This window comes from Hemicordylus capensis, chromosome 2 (genome assembly GCF_027244095.1).
Source record: "Hemicordylus capensis ecotype Gifberg chromosome 2, rHemCap1.1.pri, whole genome shotgun sequence".
Taxonomy (NCBI): domain Eukaryota; kingdom Metazoa; phylum Chordata; class Lepidosauria; order Squamata; family Cordylidae; genus Hemicordylus; species Hemicordylus capensis.
In genome coordinates this window covers 97,054,470-97,076,190 of record NC_069658.1, presented here as the reverse complement: position 1 = coordinate 97,076,190, position 21,721 = coordinate 97,054,470, and the positions used below count along the sequence as shown (strand labels likewise).

Below are 21,721 nucleotides of genomic sequence, written 5' to 3'. Positions count from 1 at the left end.
TGGCTTCAGAGAGACGGATGCCCAGTCAGATTTTTATTTTTTAAGGCAAACCATCAGGAAGCTGTTCACATGCTTGCTATGTAGTGTATTTTGGAGGCCTAAAAGTCATTCATGGACATGGACACTGGACATGGATGCTGACAATAAGCTCCCAATACTGGTTTTATCCTCTGCACTGAAAAACATTTCATTCATTCCTTCCTCTAGAGGTAAGAACATCTGTATGATAATAGGAACTATTTTTCATATACATCCACGCACACAGTAGTGACTTATACATGCAATGGGAGCAGTACCCTTCTTTCTGGATTCAAATTAGAGTGCTTCACACTGCTGCTGTTATTTACATTTCTTTAAGGTGTTCGCATGAAAGCAGCTATAACAGGCAGACTTTTCTTACAAGCAAAGGAAAATCCCTGAAGATGACCTTTAGAAAAACTAACACGTTTCAATTTGTACTACCTCGTTACTTTACAGCTGGACTCAATCAAATCACTTTCAATGTCGAAGAGGGTAGATGGCAGGTTGTATTCCAGTGGTGATGTCAATCTTTTCAAACGTAATAAACCAGAACAGAACTTGGCTCCCATCTCTTCCAGTTCACGGGTCCCAATTTGCAAGCCCTAATTTCAGAACATATATATCAATATTTGCACTAATATCAGGTATAACCCCAACTCCCAGAAGTATTAACAACCAGTACAGTCATTTGGGCAGACTTTTGATGCCAAACAGGCACAACAAACTCTAAAAACAAAAATATAGATCTTTTCTCAATTTTATATTTCTCTCAGGCACTGTTTCAGACAATACATATTTCAAAAATGTTTCCCTATAAGAGAATACAACCATGAATATTAAACTAAAGCACAAGATTATTTCCCCCCCAGAAGTGTTCACACAGACAAGCCCATGATATACAGCCGATGATGCTGCAGGCTTCTAATGAAGCACCGCAGGCTTTGCACTTTTGCAGAAGAGTGCAAATATTTAAAGTAGCATGCCTGCACTCCAGAAGCGCTACTTAGATGGGAAACACATTGCTGATGGTCAAATGATGCATTTCCAATCTATTTATGTATTCATTTATTTAACACATTTTTATACCCCCCAAAACACAAGTTCTCTGGGCGGTTTACAAGACAATAAAAACAACCAATAAAAAGATTAACACATTTCAATAATTAAAATTTAACACGTTAAAACTATTAAAACACTATCTAATTAAAAGCCTGGGTGAACAAATGCATCTTGACTGCCTTTTAAAAAGTCGTAAGAGATGGGGAGGCTCTTATCTAAGCAGCACTTCCAGAGTGTGGGCACACTACTTTAAATATTTGCACTCTTATGCAAAGGTGCAAGACTGGCAGCACCTCAGGAGCCTGCAGCAGCACACGTGGATCGGTCCCACCCACATTATGCTGTGGATCGGTCCCACCCACATTATGCTGTTCAATATGTGAGTGACTGATCCTATTTTCAGGCATGTTTTACCTTGTATTTCCCCTGATCGCATCCACATAACGTGCTTTCCATGGTGTAACTCCTCTGCACGCCTATCTCTCTCCAGACTACGACACGTGCTGTAGACTCCTTGGATTTTTCCACCACGAAACTGCAGCTGCTCATGCAAAATGCTGGGGCTGTCTGACTCAGAATCTTAGGAAGAGTCTACAGGAAGTTAGGGTTAATATATTTTGCATGAGTGACAATTGACATTGAAGTGTACTGTTGTACCACCTTTTAAAAAAAAATATACACAACAAAACTGGGTGTGAAGTTCTTTGGAATATTCCCTATTTTAGTATTCATATGCAAAGAAACATACCAAGTTATCACTATACATAAAATAAAATAAAAATAATACACATCCAGTAACTCTTGAATTAGGGGGCGGGAGGGGAAGCATGTTCTGGTAATGTTAATGGCCAACAGACGTGTCATTTTGTTAGTTAACTGAATCCCAGGTCCATCTTGGCTTGCTCCTGTACAAGGCCAGTGAAATGGTTCAGCTTCAAAGGACTGAGAAGGAAGTACTAAGAACCAGGAATGTTCTAAGTGCTATTGGAGCTGCCCCTGCCCACAGAGGCACTTAAGAAGAAGAAGAAAATGATGACTCCCTCTTGAACAGAGTAGAAAAGCAGATTTTGGTGCGCACACGCACACATGCGCTGCTGGGGGGAAGGGATAATTACAAGGCTGTCCTAAAATAAGCCAGGATTACTGGGTTTGAGAATCACAGCAAAGACCAGTTTTGTCTACCCTGGCCTAAACCATAACTGGAAGATTTTTGTCTTCTCGTGCACTTCTTCAGGGTGGAAGGAAATGCATTAGCCCAAAGCTTAGGATCATCACATGCAAACATAAATTAACTATCACTCCATGTCACATTCAAACCCATACATTGTTTTTCAGCCCTATCTTAGAGCTGTGAATTCAATGTTGTAAATGCAATCATGTTCTCAAATTATTTAGTATTAAAGCTTTCATTTCAAAATACCAGAAACTAAAATGAGATAAGCAAGCCATGTTTTAAATCAAGAATTAACCATGAAATCATCTTCAGTTCTAGAGTCTCTGGGCATGATCCACAAACCTGCTATACTTCGCAGGTACCTGCCCCCTTCGCAATTCCAGGCACACCTCTATAGGACTGCTGAATGAGATTGTGCAGATACTGTAAACCTAGAGTCTATGCTACAGCCTTCATTGCTACTGTAGTTTAGAGAAGTTGAAACAATGTACAGCTAGAAGCCACAAGTCTAAGCATCCTGCAGAATGCAAGTTACAAAGAAATGGACCCTAAATATAAGCTTTAAGGGCAACACAATGGATACCAGTAAGTTTAATTTAATGGAAAGTCTATATGGGCTACCTCCTTCAGAGGCTCAATAAATGATTTTGTGAGAATCTACAAGATGTTAATTTCAGCATAGGAACGAAGAATACATGGTGATGGTACAAAAGAGAAAGCATTTTGAAAAGATTGTGTTAAGCTACAAAGTTTATATACTTATTTAAAATATTTATCCCATGTCCTTTAGGACAAGTCCTCCTATCAAGCCCTTGCAATCAAAAGGTCCCAGCTAAAGCACTTTGGTTGCCAGAACCTGAGGGGTATACTCGTGGGTCAAATGGGCCATAACCCAAAATTTGGCTTTTAAAAAGCCAATATCTCTGGGTATTTTTTAGTGAAGATGTCCAGAGATATAACCATATCAATTACCGAGAACATTGATGTATTTCTTCTGGGCTTTTGAAGAAAATGCTCCTAGGGTCAATCTCAGAGGTGCAAGTACCTAGGTGTTGCCTCCGCAGAGAAAATGTTATTCAAAATGTTATCACTTAGCTCCACAACTCCATTCATGCAAGGCTGAGACACTAGAAGACCTCTGGACTTCATTATAGCACAAACATTTCTAAAAGTAGAACATTATCTGAAAGTAAGATATTTGTTATTCATTTGAGTTCACTTTTCTGGCTTTGGATTTTTAATCATTTTCCTTTTTCTCGACTGTATTGCCTGCCCCCAAACAAAACTGATGTTTACAAAAAGTCAGGCCATGCCAATTGACAAGTTCTCAAGCCAAGATTTCATCCCAATTTAACTACCCAAGATCCTCTATTAACTAGAGATCCTGGAGACTGAATCTAGTCTTTACCATGCAAAGCAAATGCTCTACTGTTAAACTATGACTCCTCCCTGGTCCATTTTCTTAGGGCACTAGACACCTGCACAGGCTGCAGTGTAAACAAGTTGTTCTAGTAAGAACTAACCTACCTACTTTCCTTTCACTATCCTTACAACTGTACTAAATTTGATTCAAATTGATTAGGCAGTTCTCAAGTTAGCCCACTTGCGCTTTAAACGTTCGTGTATCTGCCATCTTGAATTGGGGTGGATGACAACATCACACCCCAAATCAAACTATGCGTTTGAGGTGTCCCTATGTGTCCTACAACTGTACCATATTTGGTCCAAATCAATTCCCACTTGTACCTCAAACATTTAATGGATGTGTCTGCCATCTTGAATCAGGAGGGATGACATCATTACAAACTACATCCTGAGTCATCCCTTTGTGTCCCTACACCTCTAGCAGATTTGGTTGAAATTGGTTAGGCGGTTCACAAGTTAGCCCAACTGCGCCACAAAATGTCTGCCATCTTGAATTGGGGTGGATGTCATCATAACAAACCATGCTGTTGAGGCATCCCTATGTGTCCCCTACAGCTGTAGCAAATTTGGTTAGGCAGCCCACAAGTTAGCCCACTTGCACCTCAATGGCTCACGTGTCCGCCATCTTAGATCTGGGTGGATGACATCATTACAAACTTCACCACTCAAGTGTCCTTATGTGTCACTCACAACAACTGTACCAAATTTAGTTAAAATCAGTTAGACAGTCCACAAGTTAGCTCACTTGAGCCTCAAACATTTACGCGTTCTCCATCTTGAACTGGTTCATACTGGTCCAGACACTGCAAAGTTGATAGAGGCGGGACACACTCACGGATGAACACACAGACACACAGACACACGGAATGCCAGTTGATCTCATAAGCCTACTGGACAGTAGGCTAACAATGGGAGTTGGGCAAGAGCATGCTTGGATTTATTTACATTTCCACAATAAAATCCAGCAACATAATATCCAGTGAGTTTTGCTTAGGATTAGACAAAAATTTCTGCGGGGCCCTTAGTATGTGGGGTGGGGGAGAAGAAACAAGAAAAAAAGCTCACCCTGTAACCAAGGTCTTCAATCAGATCACAAGAAGCAGCATTAAGATTAGTATGCCACATGGTTTCTTTGATGCTGCAACCATACATAAACACATTTTTCTTACGAGAATGACCATGGTAATCACAGAAAACCTACAAGAAATTTTTCAAAAATTAAACAATGTTATTTGCTTCAAGATATTTTAATTAAAGCATTTTTAATGTCCTTTTTTCTGTAGTGGGACACAGAATTTCCAGCCCTCAAACTTACCTAGAAAATGTAATTTGATCAATTTATGTGCTATCTTTTAAAAGTCTGATGTAAAGAGAGAAAAAGGCTTCAACAGAGAGAAAAAATATGTGAAATTCTGAAGTATATCTGCTTTGGGTTAAAGTTGGGGGGAAGAAAGAATAATAAATGCAACGTTATTAAAATTATCTTTGTCAGTTTACAAAATGTGTTTGTCAGTTTGCACAACATCAGGATTTCCAAGTGATAAACTCTGAAAGTTCTCTACAACCTCTCATCCTCACACTAGCCCATACTTGAAGCTTTAAGTGAGTTTCAGATCTTGGGTTCTCTGAAGCAAGTAGGTTAGAAAAAGCAGACACTGATGGGCTCGGAGGTCGTGACGAATCTCGGCTTTCCCTAACTTAGAAAGGAAGCAGACCCTCATGCAGGGATGGGTGGGATGGGGGAGGTAAAACATGCTTTTCCACAGAGGGATGTTGTGTGGTGCTCAGTATTAATAAAGGTGTCGTGCAATATCTATATCTATATATATACACACACACACCCCTACTACTTTTTTCATAGGAACAATCACATCAAACTGTAGTGGCTAATAACATGGACCATATTTAAATATATAGTATGGTAGTCATTCAGCTAAATTTGAACACAAAAAGGTCTACCAACTAGGTTTACATTTACTTTTGCAAAAGGAGCAGCATTTTCATGCCATGCCAAAATGACTTTCAATGTATTGGGTTGAGTAAATACATACACTTACCAGTGGCAAACGCTTTATAGCAGCCAAATACTGGAGCAGACCTTTGGCATGATAAATTGTGGGATGCAGATCTAGGTTTGGGCTTTGCCATTGTCTATTCAAGTCCTCCCCACTTAAAGAACACCGATGGCTACAGAAGAAATAATTTCAGTAAGATCTTGTTTTCCTAAATAAAAACATTATCTCTCCCAAGTTAGTTTGTATGAAGAAGTTCCACACAATTTTATTAAAACAGAAGAAAGTTCTTTAAAGTCTTGTTTAAGCTATTATTTAACAACAAAAAAGCACAGTTCAGCTAAAAATGAAGAAAATCATTTTTGGAAAGAGAGAAATGAGCTTGCTTCCACTCAAGAGAATAATTATTTCAAACCAGCCTTGATTAATAGTAGTACATAGAGCTCATTTCCAGCTTTTTGAAAAATGCAGAAATAGCTTCTGAAGTTTAGAGGTTTTGTTACTTATTTGTGATACTATAAAAGCAAGACTAAAATATATGGTTGAATGCCATAATTAATGTTTGTATTCCAATGAGAAATGAATAAAACCCAATTTTTCTACAAATTTGTCCAATAATGTTTCTTCTTTGCATATTTATTAGGAAGCAAGTTTGATCAGAAGTCTAATCACCAAGATTCATTTATATCAATCAAACACAGATGGTGCTGTAGCAATTTCCATATTGCAACAATGCATTATCATTGAGGGTAGTTAATTCCAAACAGGTGGATAATTCTAAGCCATCTTCCATGAAAAGACCTTTCAGATATCCCAAATGTACTGATTTTGGAGCATTAACGATAACCTAGCTAGTCCTCTCCCCACCCCCCAAAAAATCTTCCCAGAACTTTTGGAAGAGTCCAAAATACATAAATAATGTATGTGTCTGACATCTACAACCACCACCATTGTATATGTTATATATGTTTCAAGTGCACAGGAGTTAGTTTGTTTTTTTTTAAAGGAAAAAAATAGGCACTGCATTAATCAGATTTTTGCAATACTGTTCCATAGGCAAGACTATTCTTATTTTGTAATTATTTCTCCTAGCCTAGTTTTCTATTTACTATCAAAATTTAATTTTTCTATGCCTAAGGCTGTGTTCACACAGTTACAGCGAGCCCAGCAGAGCTGACTGTGAGAATCCAGAATTTCTGGGCAATTGTTTAACCAGGATAGATAATCTGGGATAGGTTTGGGAGTGTTTGAGAAGCATTGCCATTAATTCCGCAGCTAAAATGCAGTTAAACACTTACTTTCCATTGATGACCCCATCAGGATTAAGCATTGGAATAATTTTAAAAATATAGGATTCTCGTAAGTTCTGAGCAGCAGGATGATTACTCATGAGATATTCCAAAGTTCCCTTCATAACCCAACTTGCATTAGTCTCTCCAGGATGTACACGAGCAGATAAGAAAATATAAGGCCGGTTTCCTAAAAACAGCACACACAGGACAGTATGACATAACCAGTTAATTATCAATTCAAAAGAACTGCAGTTACATAAATCACGAAAAGAACTGTGTATTTCTGAATATGATCTACAATATGAAATACGTTCTAGACATTTATTTTTTGGGGGGAAAACCCCACTTTTTTAACACACCAAAGCAAATTACCAAGCTAGGCTGTGATCTGTATCTAAACATTTGCTGGGCACATTCTATCCTGAATTAGTCTTTTAAAGCTCCCATCAATAGGCGAGTTAGATATGCACCTAAAAACAGGTTGCTTACCTGTAACAGGTGATCTGGTAGTGAACTGGTAACATTCATTAAAAAGTGGGTTCTGCGCCTGTGCAGAAAATTCATTAGCTCCTCGCAGCATTGACCAACCATCACTATGCGTGCCCCGCGCTGGCAGATTGGCACCCTATAGTTCAGTTTCTTGATGGCGGCTTCAGTGCAGCCTTTCCTTTTAAGTGTGTGGACTTGAAACATATTTCTTGCTGTATCTGTTTCAGGGACGGATGTGAGGGTTTTATGAATGTTACCGGATCACTTCCAGATCACCTGTTACAGGTAAGCAATCTGTTTATCTGGTTCGTGATCTGGTAACATCCATAAAAAGTGGGTGACTCACAAGCTACATCACTCCCAGAGGTGGGCGCATATAGCTACTGCAAAACATGCTTGAGTACACCCCTCCCAAAATTAGCCACCGCTACTGAGCACCACTGCAGTTTTTTACAAATGTAGCAGCCATGCAAATATCTTTGAATTTAATTCCTGACAAGTGTGCTGCTGAGGATGCATACACCCTCACAGAGTGAGCTTTTACGGCTTTAGGTGGATCTACCTTCTGTATCTTGTAGGCCAGGTAGATAACCTCCACTAGCCAATGAGAGATCCTCTGTCTAGAGACTGGATTTCCTCCATCTTTTAGTTTATAAGTGACTAACTGCCATTTGGTTTTTCTAATTGCAGACGTCTTCTGCAAATAGAAGAGCACATTGCACATTCACTACTTATTTATTCATTTGATTTATATATCGCTGTTCCAAATTGGTTCAGGGCAATTTACATTAAAATAAAAAATAATTAAAATCAATTAACAGTTAAAAACTATAAAAACAACATAAAACCAATTAATAATTAAAATATTTAAAACAGTTAAAAAACCCTGGAAGGCCAGGCCAACCAGATAGGTTTTAAGGGCTCTCCTGAAAACCAATAATGAATTCAAATTACAGATTTCTGCTTGGAGTGCATTCCACGGACCAGGAGCAGCTACAGAGAAGGCCCGCCTCTGAGTCGCCACCAGACGTGCTGGTTGTAACTGAAGATGGACCTCCTCAGATGACCTTAATGTGCAGTGGGGATCACGCAGAAGAAAGCGCTCTCGAAGATAACTCAGACCTAAGCCATTCAGGGCTTTAAATGTAATAACCAGCACTTTGTATTTTGCCCAGAAATGTATCGGCAGCCAGTGCAACCATTTCAAAATAGGCATGATATGGTCTCTCTGGGTTGCCCCAGAGACCAATCTGGCTGCCGCATTTTTCCAGCTCCTCAGTATACCAAGGGGCCCTTTTTGCAGCAGGTCGGAAGGGACGCTTAGGAGCAATCGTGTCTACTGCCCTGATGAGTTCCCTATTCCAGGTTTCCACCAGGGCATCGACAGAATCACCAGCCGCACCAAGTTCAAAACCCTCCAAGGCTTTTTGGAATCCTACTGGGTCAAGCAACCATTTTGGACGGACCATCCTAATAGGCCCACCACCCCTGCAGGGGTGGATTGTGGCTGTGAAATCAACATTAACCAGGTAGTGGTCTGTCCAAGACAATAGGGAAACCACCAGATCCCCCACCCATGGAACAAACCCCTGATCCGAACAAAAGACTAGATTGAGTGTGTGGCCGGCAACATGAGTTGGTTCAGAAACTAACTGGGATAGGCCCATAGTTATAGCAACAGCAATAGCAATAGCACTTACATTTATATACCGCTCTATAGCTGGAAGCTCTCTAAACAGTTTACAATGATTTAGCATATTGCCCCCCAACATTCTGGGTACTCATTTTACCGACCTCGGAAGGATGGAAGGCTGAGTCAACCTTGAGCCCTTGGTCAGGATCGAACTTGCAACCTTCTGGTTACAGGGCGGCAGTTTTACCACTGCACCACCAGGGGCTCATGGCTAGTTATCATGGCCACTATTAACTCCTGAGCACACCAGACAAGCCAGCCCCAAAGGTGGATGCTGAAGTCCTCCAGCACCAAAAGTCCGGGAGACTACAACACCAACTCCACGACCAGCTCTGTCAGCCTCTTGCCAGTGCTTCCTATCCTTGTCGCGATGGCAAGATGTGCACCTCTTGGGAACTCTCAGCTTCTTAAAGGGAGAGTCCTATGCTGATGGTCCTGGCATCAGGGATTTAGAATGTGTTTGGATTGCAGTTCCTGATGCTGACTTCAAAGTTGTGATCACTTCCTTGAGAGATGTGGAAGCACCCTTTGGAGTTAGGGCTTCCTCCAATAACACTACCCTTAAGTGTGGAGCTCTATTTTTTAAAGTTTCTTTCGAGAACAAGCTGCAGACAGAGCATATGGCTGTGTTATGCCCTTCCCCCAAACATAGGAGACAGCGGCTGTGACCATCCGTAGAGGGGATCTTCTTCCTACAGTGGGTACATTTCTTGAAGGTGGTCTTTTTCCTAGGTGTAAGGCTTGAAAACGACATTCAAAAATCAATAACCTTACCAGTTCATAGTCATACATTTTAAAATGCTTTGCTGAGGTACCGATGTCTGTTAAACAAAGAATAACCTTTTCCCAGTACATTATACACAAGAAGTCACAATTGAGTTTCCAAAGGGTAGTCTGATAACAAGCCCAGTCACAGTCCAAGCCAAAATTGTTATTTTTTAAAAATATATTTTATTTATATATAACATATTTTTATACTGCCCAAAACTCACTTCTCTGGGCGGTTTACAACAAAGCAAACAGAAAAAGTCAAAACAGTTAAAATAAACAACAAAAATTAAAACACCAGTTAAAACAAAGTAAACGATACAGCAAAAGTTAAAACACTAAAACAATTCAAACCTTAAAACATTTTAAACAATGTTAAAAATAGTTTAGCCACTAAAATATTTCTCAGGAGCCAAGAACTAACAAAGAACTGAACGCATTGGTGGTCAGAAAGAAACTAAACTATAGGGTGCCAAATTGCCAATATGAACAAGTGTGGGGCACACGCAGTGGCAGTTGATCAGCGGCACGAGAAGCTAACGAATTTCACCCAACGTGTTCTGCACAGGTGCAGAACCCATGTTATGGATGTTACTGGAACACAAAACAGATCTCCCATTGATGAAAGCTGGGATTTGAAAGTGATTAATTTAGAGTGGATTGTGCCCACTGTATTCTGTTGAGTATCTTTTTAAAAATTATTATTTAAACAAAACATACAGCTACAGGAAAGTAAATGACAGAAATTTTTATTTGAAAATATCTGGATATAATTTTAGCAATTAAAAAGGAAGAAAGGTATACTTACTGAACTGACAGATATGCTCATAGTAGTTTGATTCTGGCATGGCTGTTATAGTGACTAAAGGACAACTGTTTCCAGAGAGGGTCTCACACAAAACATATTGTCGAAAATATATCTGCTGAGGATTGTGCATAGATTCCAGTTTTTGAAGGTGCATCTTTATCACAAAAACAATTAGATTGTAAGCCTATCATTTTATTTTTTAGTCACTGTACAACACCTAGAAATTTTAAGTGCTTCATAAATAATAAAGGAAATCCAAATTAACCCCATGCATATACATCATTGGTTAGTAACATTATGATGTAAATATGTAAGGTTTATCGGTACACACATACATGCTTTTGTGTGAATGACTGTACATTTTAAGTGCTGTCTCCTATGTTTGGGAGAAGGTCCATTATAAAAGTGAGCCTGGGTGCAGGCCCTCTCAAATACATAGTACAGATAGGAAGTATACTTCTGTGCACGTGTTGCACATTATGTATGAATAACTAATACATACATACAGATTTGTACATGCTTACACTGTACATAGAAGTGTATATGCATTCAACATAATGTGTAAATACAGCTATATTTAACAGTGTTAACATTTAAATGTTTATGTGACACTATCAAATACCAAACCACTTCTTCACCTTTGCTTGAGAACACTATGTTTGCACAATCAACCTTAAGGCTGCACAATACATTGAGAGTACTGTGTACAGTTCTCGTCACTGTATCTTAAGAAGAACATTGTAGACCCAGAAAAGGTACAGAAGAGGGCAACTAAGGTAATCAGGGACCTGGAGCACCATCCTCATGAGGCAGGGCTACAGCATCTGGGGACTTTTAGTTTGGAAAAGAGGCGACTACGGGAGACATGATAGAGGTGTATAAAATTTTGCATGGAGCAGAGAGAGAAGACAACAAGACATTTTTCTCCCTTTCTCACAACACTAGAACCAGGGGTCATCCCATGAAACTAATTGCCAGGAAATTTAAGATCAACAAAAGGAAGTACTTTTGCACACAGTGCATAATTAATCTATGGGATTATCTGCCACTGGATGTGGTTCTGACCAATAGCTTGGATGGCTTTAAAAGGGGCTTAGACAAATTCACAGAGGACAAGTCTATAAATGGCTACTAGTCTGATGGCTATAGGCTACCTCCAGCCTTGGAGGCAAGATGCCTCTAAATACTAGTTTCAGGGGAGCAACAGCAGGAGAGAGTGCATATCCTCACCTCTTGCCTGCGGGCTTCTCAGAGGTATCTGGTGGGCCACTGTGGGAAACAGGATGATAGACTAGATGGGCCTTGGGCCTTATCCAACAGGACTGTACGTCTATGCATCTATCCAAGACAAGATTAACTCACCATTAAAGCTGAGTAAGTATATGGATAATGGTAAGCAAAGTAACAAACATCATCCTTATGTGGGAAGTTGATTGTGAAGGTAATGGTGTAGTAGGATTTTCCTTTCTGACCTCCAGCTGCAATTGAACTTCTGGAAAAGTGATTTCTAAGAGGAAAACATAACATTTAAAAAATAAAATTCATGTGCATTTTACCATTGCATGTACACTGCAGACACACAACACTTGCTCAATTATTATTTTTAGTACAAATTAGCAAAAGTTGAAATAAATTCACTCTTTCACTGGTTTTAAAAACAGTGGCTGACATCCTGACTAAAGCAGTGGCAGTGTGTCAGGAGGTTGGAGGCTTCTAGACCTCCAACAGGACAGAGTGCGTAGGGTGGGGTGGGGGGGGATTTTCACTGATCTCCAATTCCCTCAGAAGTGTGCTGTGACCTCCAAAAATATATCCCTGAGAGCTGCATAACCCTCAGGGATATACTTCTGGAGCGTGCAGGACACTTCAAAAGGAAGGAGAGATTGGCAAAAATTGCACCCTCCTTCACACACTCTGTGCTGCAAAGCTAAGAAAGATCTCTGCAGCATGGGCGCACCTTCCTGGCACGCTACTGCTGCATTAGAAAGGATGTTAGCTAGTGTTAATATGGCTAGTGAATGTCAGTATTTCCTTCCAGTGCCTTTTCCAACTTATTAATTCAATATTTGATTTCACTCAATTATTGTTAGACTTACTTGTAGTAACAAATATCTGTTCCTACACGAATCCACCAGGGTCGGCCATTTAATGCATCTTGAACAGAATACATAAGAGGCTGCATACCTTCAAAGAAAAAAAATATTGTTACTGAATACGGCTGCACATACTCAAAGGACTATACCTATCCACTGTTGTTTTTCATAGCCAACAATACTCACTATAGCATTAAAGGGAACTTAACTGCATAATTAAAAATTATGATTGAACATATTGTTAAAAAGTTATCATTCTGCATTCTGAAGATACTGTACTATGAAATTAGCTATGGCTGTACCTTATTTTGATTACTGATAATAGAACAGTTAAGTGTTAAATATTTTTCAATTATGTCCTATCTTCATATCAGTATCTTATGAACTGTTAAAGTCAAGGTACTTATAAGCTAGATTTTTCCCCTTCTTCCCGTCTACCACTTAGAAATATGCTCAGTATCTGTTTCATCTTGGTTTGTACATTGCTATATTCACTTTTATACTGTAATGTACTGTATAGCTTATATACAGTGCAGTTTATATGTGGTAATAAGTTGCAGAGGTAGCATAAATCTTTGACTGATACTAAAGCAAACTCCAGTTATTTCAATTGATTATTTGGCTTTGCCACCTACTTTTTATATATATGGCATATTGTGTGTCAGCAATTCCCATTTTTTGCCAGGTTCTCATTTTCCTTACAAGGACAGGAATAAAGAGTTATGTGGGTTGCTTTCAGGGCCACCCTCCCACCCCTTCCTGGCTTTGGGGATTCACAAAAGGTGGAATTGCAGAAGGCTGCAGTCAAGAAAGAGAGTTAAAGAAAACTGAAGTTTTGAAAAGGGCCATAAGGCCTATTAAAAGGTAAATAGAGGACCATGTGTTGTCTCTGGGACATGTCCCCAAAGCCTCAAAAACACCTTTTCATTTCATTGTTTCAGGGTGTGTGTGTGAGAGAGAGAGAGACTTTGAATGATTTGTATTTCTAAGCCCTCATTCCTCCTAACTGTTTCTTTTCAATAGGAAAAGAATAACAGGTCTTACCATAATTAAACTGACTGTTTGACTTTTCACAGTTGATTATATTAAATCGGTATGCAATGCCTGTCCGCATTCCGCTGACTTCAAAGTAAAACCACTGGTGATAATGATTGCTGTTTATATCAGAGTTCAGAATGAGATCATACTCATTTCTAAAGATGAGCAGAAACAAATAAGTCTTAAAATTAAGAGCAACTGCAGTGCAGTGATAAAATAAATATAATGACAACATCTTACTTTCTGATCTGAATAACTTTGCGTAAGTTTCCAGATTCAAATTTCGAGTTAAACTTCAAAACATCTCCTTCATCTGGCACTGTATAACTTAAAAAGAAAGAAAGAAGTTACAAAATAAAGTTCTCCCTATTAGTAATGTAATTTCAGTTTTGTACTGAACTCAAAAATCCCCAAACATGCAATATCAGGGTGTATGGAGAAATAGTGTAGTTCATCCTAACAAGTGTTAAACGTATGGCCTTAATTATTAAATTGCTTCAGTTTGTAGTGAGAATTCCTTTCACACACAAATACAATGTTGCTGAAGTTTGCTTAGAATTAAATGCAACAAATAAAGCACAGTAGATAGAAGCTGAGCATCCCGACTAACAAAGCACTGATGCAACAGGAGAAGCACTGGTGTAGCATCAATGCTTCTGAACAGTTCCAAGCGAACACTAACTACATTGATACTGGTGTGTGTGTGTGGAGAAATTTCAGTGACTCCCCTCCTTCCCCTTGAAGCCCTCTGCATCACCTGAAAATATATCCCTGAGAGCTGTGTGACCCTCAAGGCCATATTTTTGGGTGGCACAGAGGGCTTCCTGGAGAATAAGAGTTGGTAAACTCACCACTCTTCTGGTGTGCCATTGCTGTTAGTCTGGAAGCACTGCTATTCTGATATTGGAAGCATTGCATCAACACTTGCTTAGACAGATGGCAGCCAGCAAGGTTGGCAGCAACAATTAATTCCTAGTGCCTTTTCATATAAACAGTCCAGAAAACCAGCTATCATATCTTGACTTACTCATCACTTGCTCTGTGCACAAAATAATGCAAAACTGAAAAGAACAGACAGAATGAGAAGTGTTAAAATAAAAGGCTCTTACTGTGAAACCTACCTCCGATTATCAAGGTCATACACAACTCTATCTATAATGTCATTAGGATGAATCAGCCTCTCAATGTCCTGAGCAATTTTTGTCCTACAAAAATAGAGGAAGTTCTCTTGTCACATTTCATAATTGTTAGTTAGAAAGGAGCAATGCCACCTATTAAAACTATGCCATAAGGAAAGAAAAAGGAATTTGATCTTCAAATGAGGTTTCAATCTGGATTCTGTGTTTGCATCCAGTCCTGCTAATAATTTGTGGAACCCACATCCAAGTTATGCCTTCCTGTATGGAAAAAGTCAGCTCCTACACAAGGCGCCAAGGCTCAAAGATCCAATGTCTGATTTCCTTGTTATAGAAATCTTTTCCTTTCAATGTGCCTAGTTTTAATTACTTCATATTAGCAATCAATTAATACTGAATTAATATTAGTAATACAATCTAGTAAAGAGTGGAAAATAATTAAGTTATATATTAGCAATTCATGCAGTAACAGCTGTAGGTAAGAGTTGGGAAAAGTTCCAGGGACTATATTATGCAGTGATTGGGTTTGTGTGCGAGCCTTTCACCTTTGGTAACCTCTATTTCAACATGAGGTTGAGAAAGAAGGATGTTTAATACAAGATGAACTTCATACATGTATCACTTCCGTGTAGGAAATTATGTGCACCAATGTGTATGTTATTGCCTGATGATTTTATTTTACCATGTGTACATGCTGTGGGAATTGAACTAGCTTTTTACATATAGCTGCATGCACACGGCATATACCATTTTCTACACAAATGTGATATTATGTAGAATAGACGTCTTCCCTAAATACCCCCATGTCTTGTTGCCTCAGTCACATGGTGCTCGCTCGCTCTCCTCTGTCACACAACCCCTGATATTTCTGGGGTGCTCAGCTTCAGCCCTCCACCAATTGTTGGATTACAGCTCCTATAATCTCCATCCACACTGGTCAATAGTTAGAGATGATGGGAGTTGAGGTCTGGTGACAGCTAGAGGGCTAAAGCTGTGCATATGCTCAGAAAAAGCTGAAAACACTGAAAGTTAGCATTATTCAAGCTATGTAGGAAAACTTGTACACTACATACAATAAAAAATAATGAAACAAACAGACTTTGACAAAGGACAAGACAGCAAATATTTCCTGTTATTCTGAGTGGGAAAGCTGGCTCATATTTCACGTACACTTAATCATGAGCTATTTCTTGCATTACGTACAAGAGACACTGGCTGGCATACAAACTAGCACTGTGCAGGTGCGTGTTGAGGTCCAGGCTACAGGGGGAATTTTTGCTCCTCTTCCCTTTCCTTCAGAAATACACAAAGCCCACTGTGAATCATGAAAGTGTTTCCCTGAGGGAATTGCACAAGCCTCCGAGACATATTTTGATGATAAACAGTGGGCTTCAGATGGAAGAGGGGGGAAGCAAAAACCATCCCTTCCTCATCTTCCTGTAATAGCATAGCAGTAGTCTGTACCTCAGCATGTTGCACCTACAAAGTGCTAGTCTGAATATGCTAAAGAGTCACACAGGGGTCTTTGTTATTCGCAGGCGTTCCATTCTCACCTATAGGTGTGAATACAGAAACCGCAAATAAAGAAACCTTACCCCTATGGGAATCCAGGGGTTAGCTTTACACACATACGGCTGGGTGGGGGGCAGAAATAAGAGAAAGTACTGTAACTTAAGTGGCCTTAAGTGGTACAGTAGGGAAATGCTTGACTAGCAAGCAGAAGGTTGCCGGTTCGAATCCCCACTGGTACTATACTATACTATACTATACTATACTATACTATACTGGTACAGCAGCAATACAGGAAGATGATAAAAGCCATCATCTCATACTGCGCGGGAAGAGGCAATGGTAAACCTTTCCTGTATTCTACCAAAGAAAACCACAGGACTCTGTGGGCACCAGGAGTTGAAATCGACTTGACAGCACACTTTACCTTTACTTTACTGTACCTTGCTCTCCAGGTCTTCAACAGTGGCCCTCCAAACCCCCAATTATTCTGATTTTTCATGAAAAAAAATCACAGGATTTTTTTTTATTTTTTTAAAGAGCCACAAAAATGGTTCTGCACTGTAAAATGGTGGCTGGAAATAACATCGCAAATCATTTCCAGCCCCTCAAAAACTGAATAGGCAAATTTTGCCTATTTTTTTATACTACAGATAAAGAAAGCAGGTCTTTAAGACCTTTCTGTGGATACGAGAAACTGTGGTTGTTGAAACCGCGGATAATGAGAGCCACCTGGTACATTTATCTCTGAAAGCACAAAAGAGGCTTTTAATGCAATCATGAAGTACATCCTTGATGTCTGTGTAGAATCTTGTCAGTCAACATACATTTATTTATAACTGTAAGTCATCACAGCTAAAGTTTTGTAAAAAGTCAATCATTTCTAAATCAGTTGGATAAATGTTAGTCTACTATAGCAAAAAAGAATGAGAATTATGTGACATTTTAAAGTTTAGCAGCACATGTATTAGTGCTGGTGCTGCAGAACACAACAGTAGTGTCCACACATCATCAGTGGTTCTATGGGAAAACTGGTGCTTGCTTAGTCTGCATGCTGGCCAGTATTTTCTATTCATATGGTTGGATCTTGGACATGGAATGTAGAAGTTATGTAAAAACTCAATAGAAAGGAGAACTGGCCACTCACATGCTCCAGAGGGCAGGAACCCTCTGTTGATTAGCCAAAGGCTTTATAAGCTCGGGAAGGATAACCTCTCCTCAGTTATGATCAGCCAAGTGAAGGTACAGCAAGAGGAAGAAAGTAATGGTAGAGGAAAGTACACAGAACCAGTAGATGCAGATGCCCAGAAAAGGTGGGTTGAGAAGTCCTCAAATCCAGCTGCAAGAAAAGCCTTCACGGTGAGTGACCAATGCTCCTTTCTCTGCTGCTGGATGAGGACATCTCACGTGGGACATGCCACAGCTAGAAACCCCAGGTGGGAGCGTCAGCATCTACTGGGGCAAAATGACTTGTTGGAGAACATGTCTGGCAGACCTGAAAAGAGTGATGCAGATCTATTATAGTGCCTAGCGAAGGTTGATGGGATGTCCATGTAGCTGACTTACACATTTCCTCCAGAGGGGCATTGGTGGAAAGCAGCAGAAGTATCTGCTGACCTTTGAAAAATAATAATTAAGATTTTTATTAATTTCTAATACAGAGAATACAGAAGGCAAGGGGGGGAAATTGAATCAAGAAGATAAAAGACATCTCTAAACTTCTATATACTACGGTAAAATACAATTGATGAAATACAGAGTTACTGTCTATACCATGAGAATTGATCGTGTGAAAGCAATCAAACTGGTTTATGTATTCTTTCAGATATCAAACTGATTTTCAACCAACAGACATTAAATAATTACTTCAATACAGCTTTTCTTCTGGTAATCTGCTGTCCTTGTAGAGTGCGCCAGTATCTTGAGAGGTGGCCGTAGATTCTGTACTTTGCATGCTAATGCTATATATGCTTTGACCCATCTAGCAATAGTAAGTGCCAATACCTTCTGGCCCATGGTAGCCAGGAGGAAAGATACAAACAGGGCAACCATGGGTCTGAATGATGCCATGCGATCTAGGTACATGTTCAGGCAGCATCAGATGTCTAGTTTATGCCATTGCTTTTCCAAAGTGTGGACCAGTTTTGGACAGAAAGACAAAAGTATCATGTCCTGAGAGCGATGAAAGACCAACAGAACTTTAGGTAGGAAGGACAGATCAGGTATCAGGTCACCGGCAGTACCCTAAGTAGCTGCAACAGTGCCAGCACACCAAGTCATAAAAAAGAGGGATAGAGATAGGGACTCCACATCTTCCTCTATCTCATCCTCATCAGAGCGGTCTCCACAAAAATCCAAGAAAAGATATAGACATAAAAGGTCTCAAAAATAAAAAAAGGTAAAAAATAAAATCCAGAAAACAAGACAAGGATCAGGGCTCTCCATCCCATTCATCTGCTATTTTGGTATATGACCTACCTGACCCCCATCCCAGTAGGTAAATCTGGTATGGGGGTCGGAAGAGGTGGTTGGTCGGGGAGTGTGGGAGGTAGAGGGCATGAAGACACTAATTTCACTGGTTCTGGTGCTGCAGGTTGTGGTTGTCCTAGTGTGCCCTCATGTGAGACTGGCCTAGGGAGGACAGGCTGAGCTAGCTGGCAAAGCCCCTACTAGTCATCCTCATCCCTTTGGCATCTGGGAATATTTGGCACAGGCATTTCTCTTGGGGTTGGGAGGGGCCTGCTTGGAGTGCTCCCACCACACCCCATTGGTGGCTCCAGTGGTTGCGAGGGGATATCCCGCATAGTCCCCATAGGCACGATCTGAGTATGAGCAGGCTCAGCTGGAGATGGAGTCTGTTCTATGCATGGTTGCTTGGGAGGCTGTACAGGAGCAGCTGTCAGTCTTGCCGGGACCTCCGTGCAATCGGGAGGCTCCACTGGATTGTGTGCAGGATCTGCCAGCAAACCAGCTGCACCCACTGTCAGTGGATGGCTACACTTCATTTTCTTTGTCCCCGAAGAGCCTTCCATGGGGTTTGGGCCTTCTCTTCCTCCTTCTCCTCCCACTGGCACCATCGAGGACCTGAATGTCATAGGCAGGTTTGCAACCTGGGAGTGGATAAACACTGCCTTACCCAGAGGAGGGAAGAGTTCTTCTTCTTGCCTTTGGGCATGCGTACAGGTGAAACTCGAAAAATTAGAATATTGTGCAAAAGTTCATTAATTTCAGTAATGCAAATTAAAAGGTGAAACTGATATATGAGATAGACGCATTACATGCAAAGCGAGATAAGTCAAGCCTTAATTTGTTATAATTGTGATGATCATGGTGTACAGCTCATGAGAACCCCAAATCCACAATCCCAGAAAATTAGAATATTGTGAAAAGGTTCAACAGTCTAGGCTCCAGGTGTCCCACTCCAATCAGCTAATCAATCCATAACACCTGCAAAGGGTTCCTGAGCCTTTAAATGGTCTCTCAGTCTGGTTCATTAGGAATCACAATCATGGGAAAGACTGCTGACTTGACAGTTGTGCAGAAAACCATCATTGACACCCTCCATAAGGAGGGAAAGCCTCAAAAGGTAATTGCAAAAGAAGTTGGATGTTCCCAAAGTGCTGTATCAAAGCACATTAATAGAAAGTTATGTGGAAGGGAAAAGTGTGGAAGAAAAAGGTGCACAAGCAGCAGGGATGACCGCAGCCTGGAGAGGATTGTCAGGAAAAGGCCATTCAAAAGTGTTGGGGACTTTCACAAGGAGTGGACTGAGGCTGGAGTTAGTGCATCAAGAGCCACCACACACAGACGGATCCTGGACATGGGCTTCAAATGTCGTATTCCTCTTGTCAAGCCGCTCCTGAACAACAAACAACGTCAGAAGCATCTTACCTGGGCTCAAGAAAAAAAGAACTGGTCTGTTGCTCAGTGGTCCAAAGTCCTCTTTTCTGATGAGAGCAACTTTTGCATCTCATTGGGAAACCAAGGACCCAGAGTCTGGAGGAAGAATGGAGAGGCACACAATGCAAGATGCTTGAAGTCCAGTGTGAAGTTTCCACAGTCTGTGTTGATTTGGGGAGCCATGTCATCTGCTGGTGTTGGTCCACTGTGCTTCATTAAGTCCAGGGTCAACGCAGCCGTCTATCAGGAGATTTTGGAGCACTTCATGCTTCCTTCCGCAGATGAGCTGTATGGGGATGCTGACTTCATTTTCCAGCAGGACTTGGCACCTGCCCACACTGCCAAAAGTACCAAAACCTGGTTCAATGACCATGGGATTACTGTGCTTGATTGGCCAGCAAACTCGCCTGACCTGAACCCCATAGAGAATCTATGGGGCACTGCCAAGAGAAGGATGAGAGACATGAGACCAAACAATGCAGAAGAGCTGAAGGCCGCTATTGAAGCATCCTGGTCTTCCATAACACCTCAGCAGTGCCACAGGCTGATAGCATCCATGCCACGCCGCACTGAGGCAGTAATTGCTGCAAAAGGGGCCCAAACCAAGTACTGAATACAAATGCATGCTTATACTTTTCAGAGGTCCGATATTGTTCTATTTACAATCCTTGTTTTATTGGTTTCATGAAATATTCTAATTTTCTGGGATTGTGGATTTGGGGTTCTCATGAGCTGTACACCATGATCATCGCAATTATAACAAATTAAGGCTTGACTTATCTCGCTTTGCATGTAATGCGTCTATCTCATATATCAGTTTCACCTTTTAATTTGCATTACTGAAATTAATGAACTTTTGCACGATATTCTAATTTTTCGTGTTTCACCTGTATATGCCTTAGTCTCAACATTTGCTCCATCTGAAGAGGTAAAGGAAGAGAGGGTGAGTAAGGAGGAAAGAGAAGGGTTTTTTTTTTTTTTTTAAGATTAAGAAATGGGATAGAAAAAATGCTAACTAACGAAACCTAGAGGGAGTAAAGAACAACAAAAAGGGCAGTAAAAAAAGATAGGTTAAGGGGGAAATGCAGAGCAGAGATAGGCTTGTCTGGAGAGTTAGTCACTGGCTCTGGAGCAAAACCACAGGACTGGAAGAAATGGGGAGAGGTTACCCTTCCTGGGCTTATAAAGTCTTTGGCAAATCAACACAAGTCCTGCCCTCTGGAGCATGTGAAAAGGATAACCCATGTAAGATGTCCTCATCCAGCAGCAGAGAACTAGAAATTGCCACCAGAGCAAACAACGCA

General features: G+C 40.4%; 1 protein-coding gene across 7 annotated transcripts in view; it reads right to left on the bottom strand.

Moving 5' to 3' along the window:
- AGTPBP1 (ATP/GTP binding carboxypeptidase 1) overlaps positions 1 to 21,721 on the bottom strand; it is an 80,291-nt gene that overhangs the window by 3,584 nt on the left and 54,986 nt on the right. For 6 of the 7 annotated variants that reach the window (XM_053295462.1, XM_053295464.1, XM_053295460.1 and 3 more), the window contains 11 exons: positions 14,994 to 15,077; positions 14,113 to 14,199; positions 13,879 to 14,027; positions 12,838 to 12,925; positions 12,104 to 12,248; positions 10,742 to 10,895; positions 6,990 to 7,170; positions 5,737 to 5,866; positions 4,745 to 4,876; positions 1,495 to 1,671; positions 463 to 623 (listed from right to left, as the gene is read on the bottom strand). In XM_053295462.1, the coding sequence (XP_053151437.1) occupies positions 463 to 623; positions 1,495 to 1,671; positions 4,745 to 4,876; positions 5,737 to 5,866; positions 6,990 to 7,170; positions 10,742 to 10,895; positions 12,104 to 12,248; positions 12,838 to 12,925; positions 13,879 to 14,027; positions 14,113 to 14,199; positions 14,994 to 15,077 (1,488 nt within the window). The remainder of the gene's footprint in view (positions 1 to 462; positions 624 to 1,494; positions 1,672 to 4,744; positions 4,877 to 5,736; positions 5,867 to 6,989; positions 7,171 to 10,741; positions 10,896 to 12,103; positions 12,249 to 12,837; positions 12,926 to 13,878; positions 14,028 to 14,112; positions 14,200 to 14,993; positions 15,078 to 21,721) is intronic. The other variant, XM_053295463.1, reaches the window with a different exon arrangement.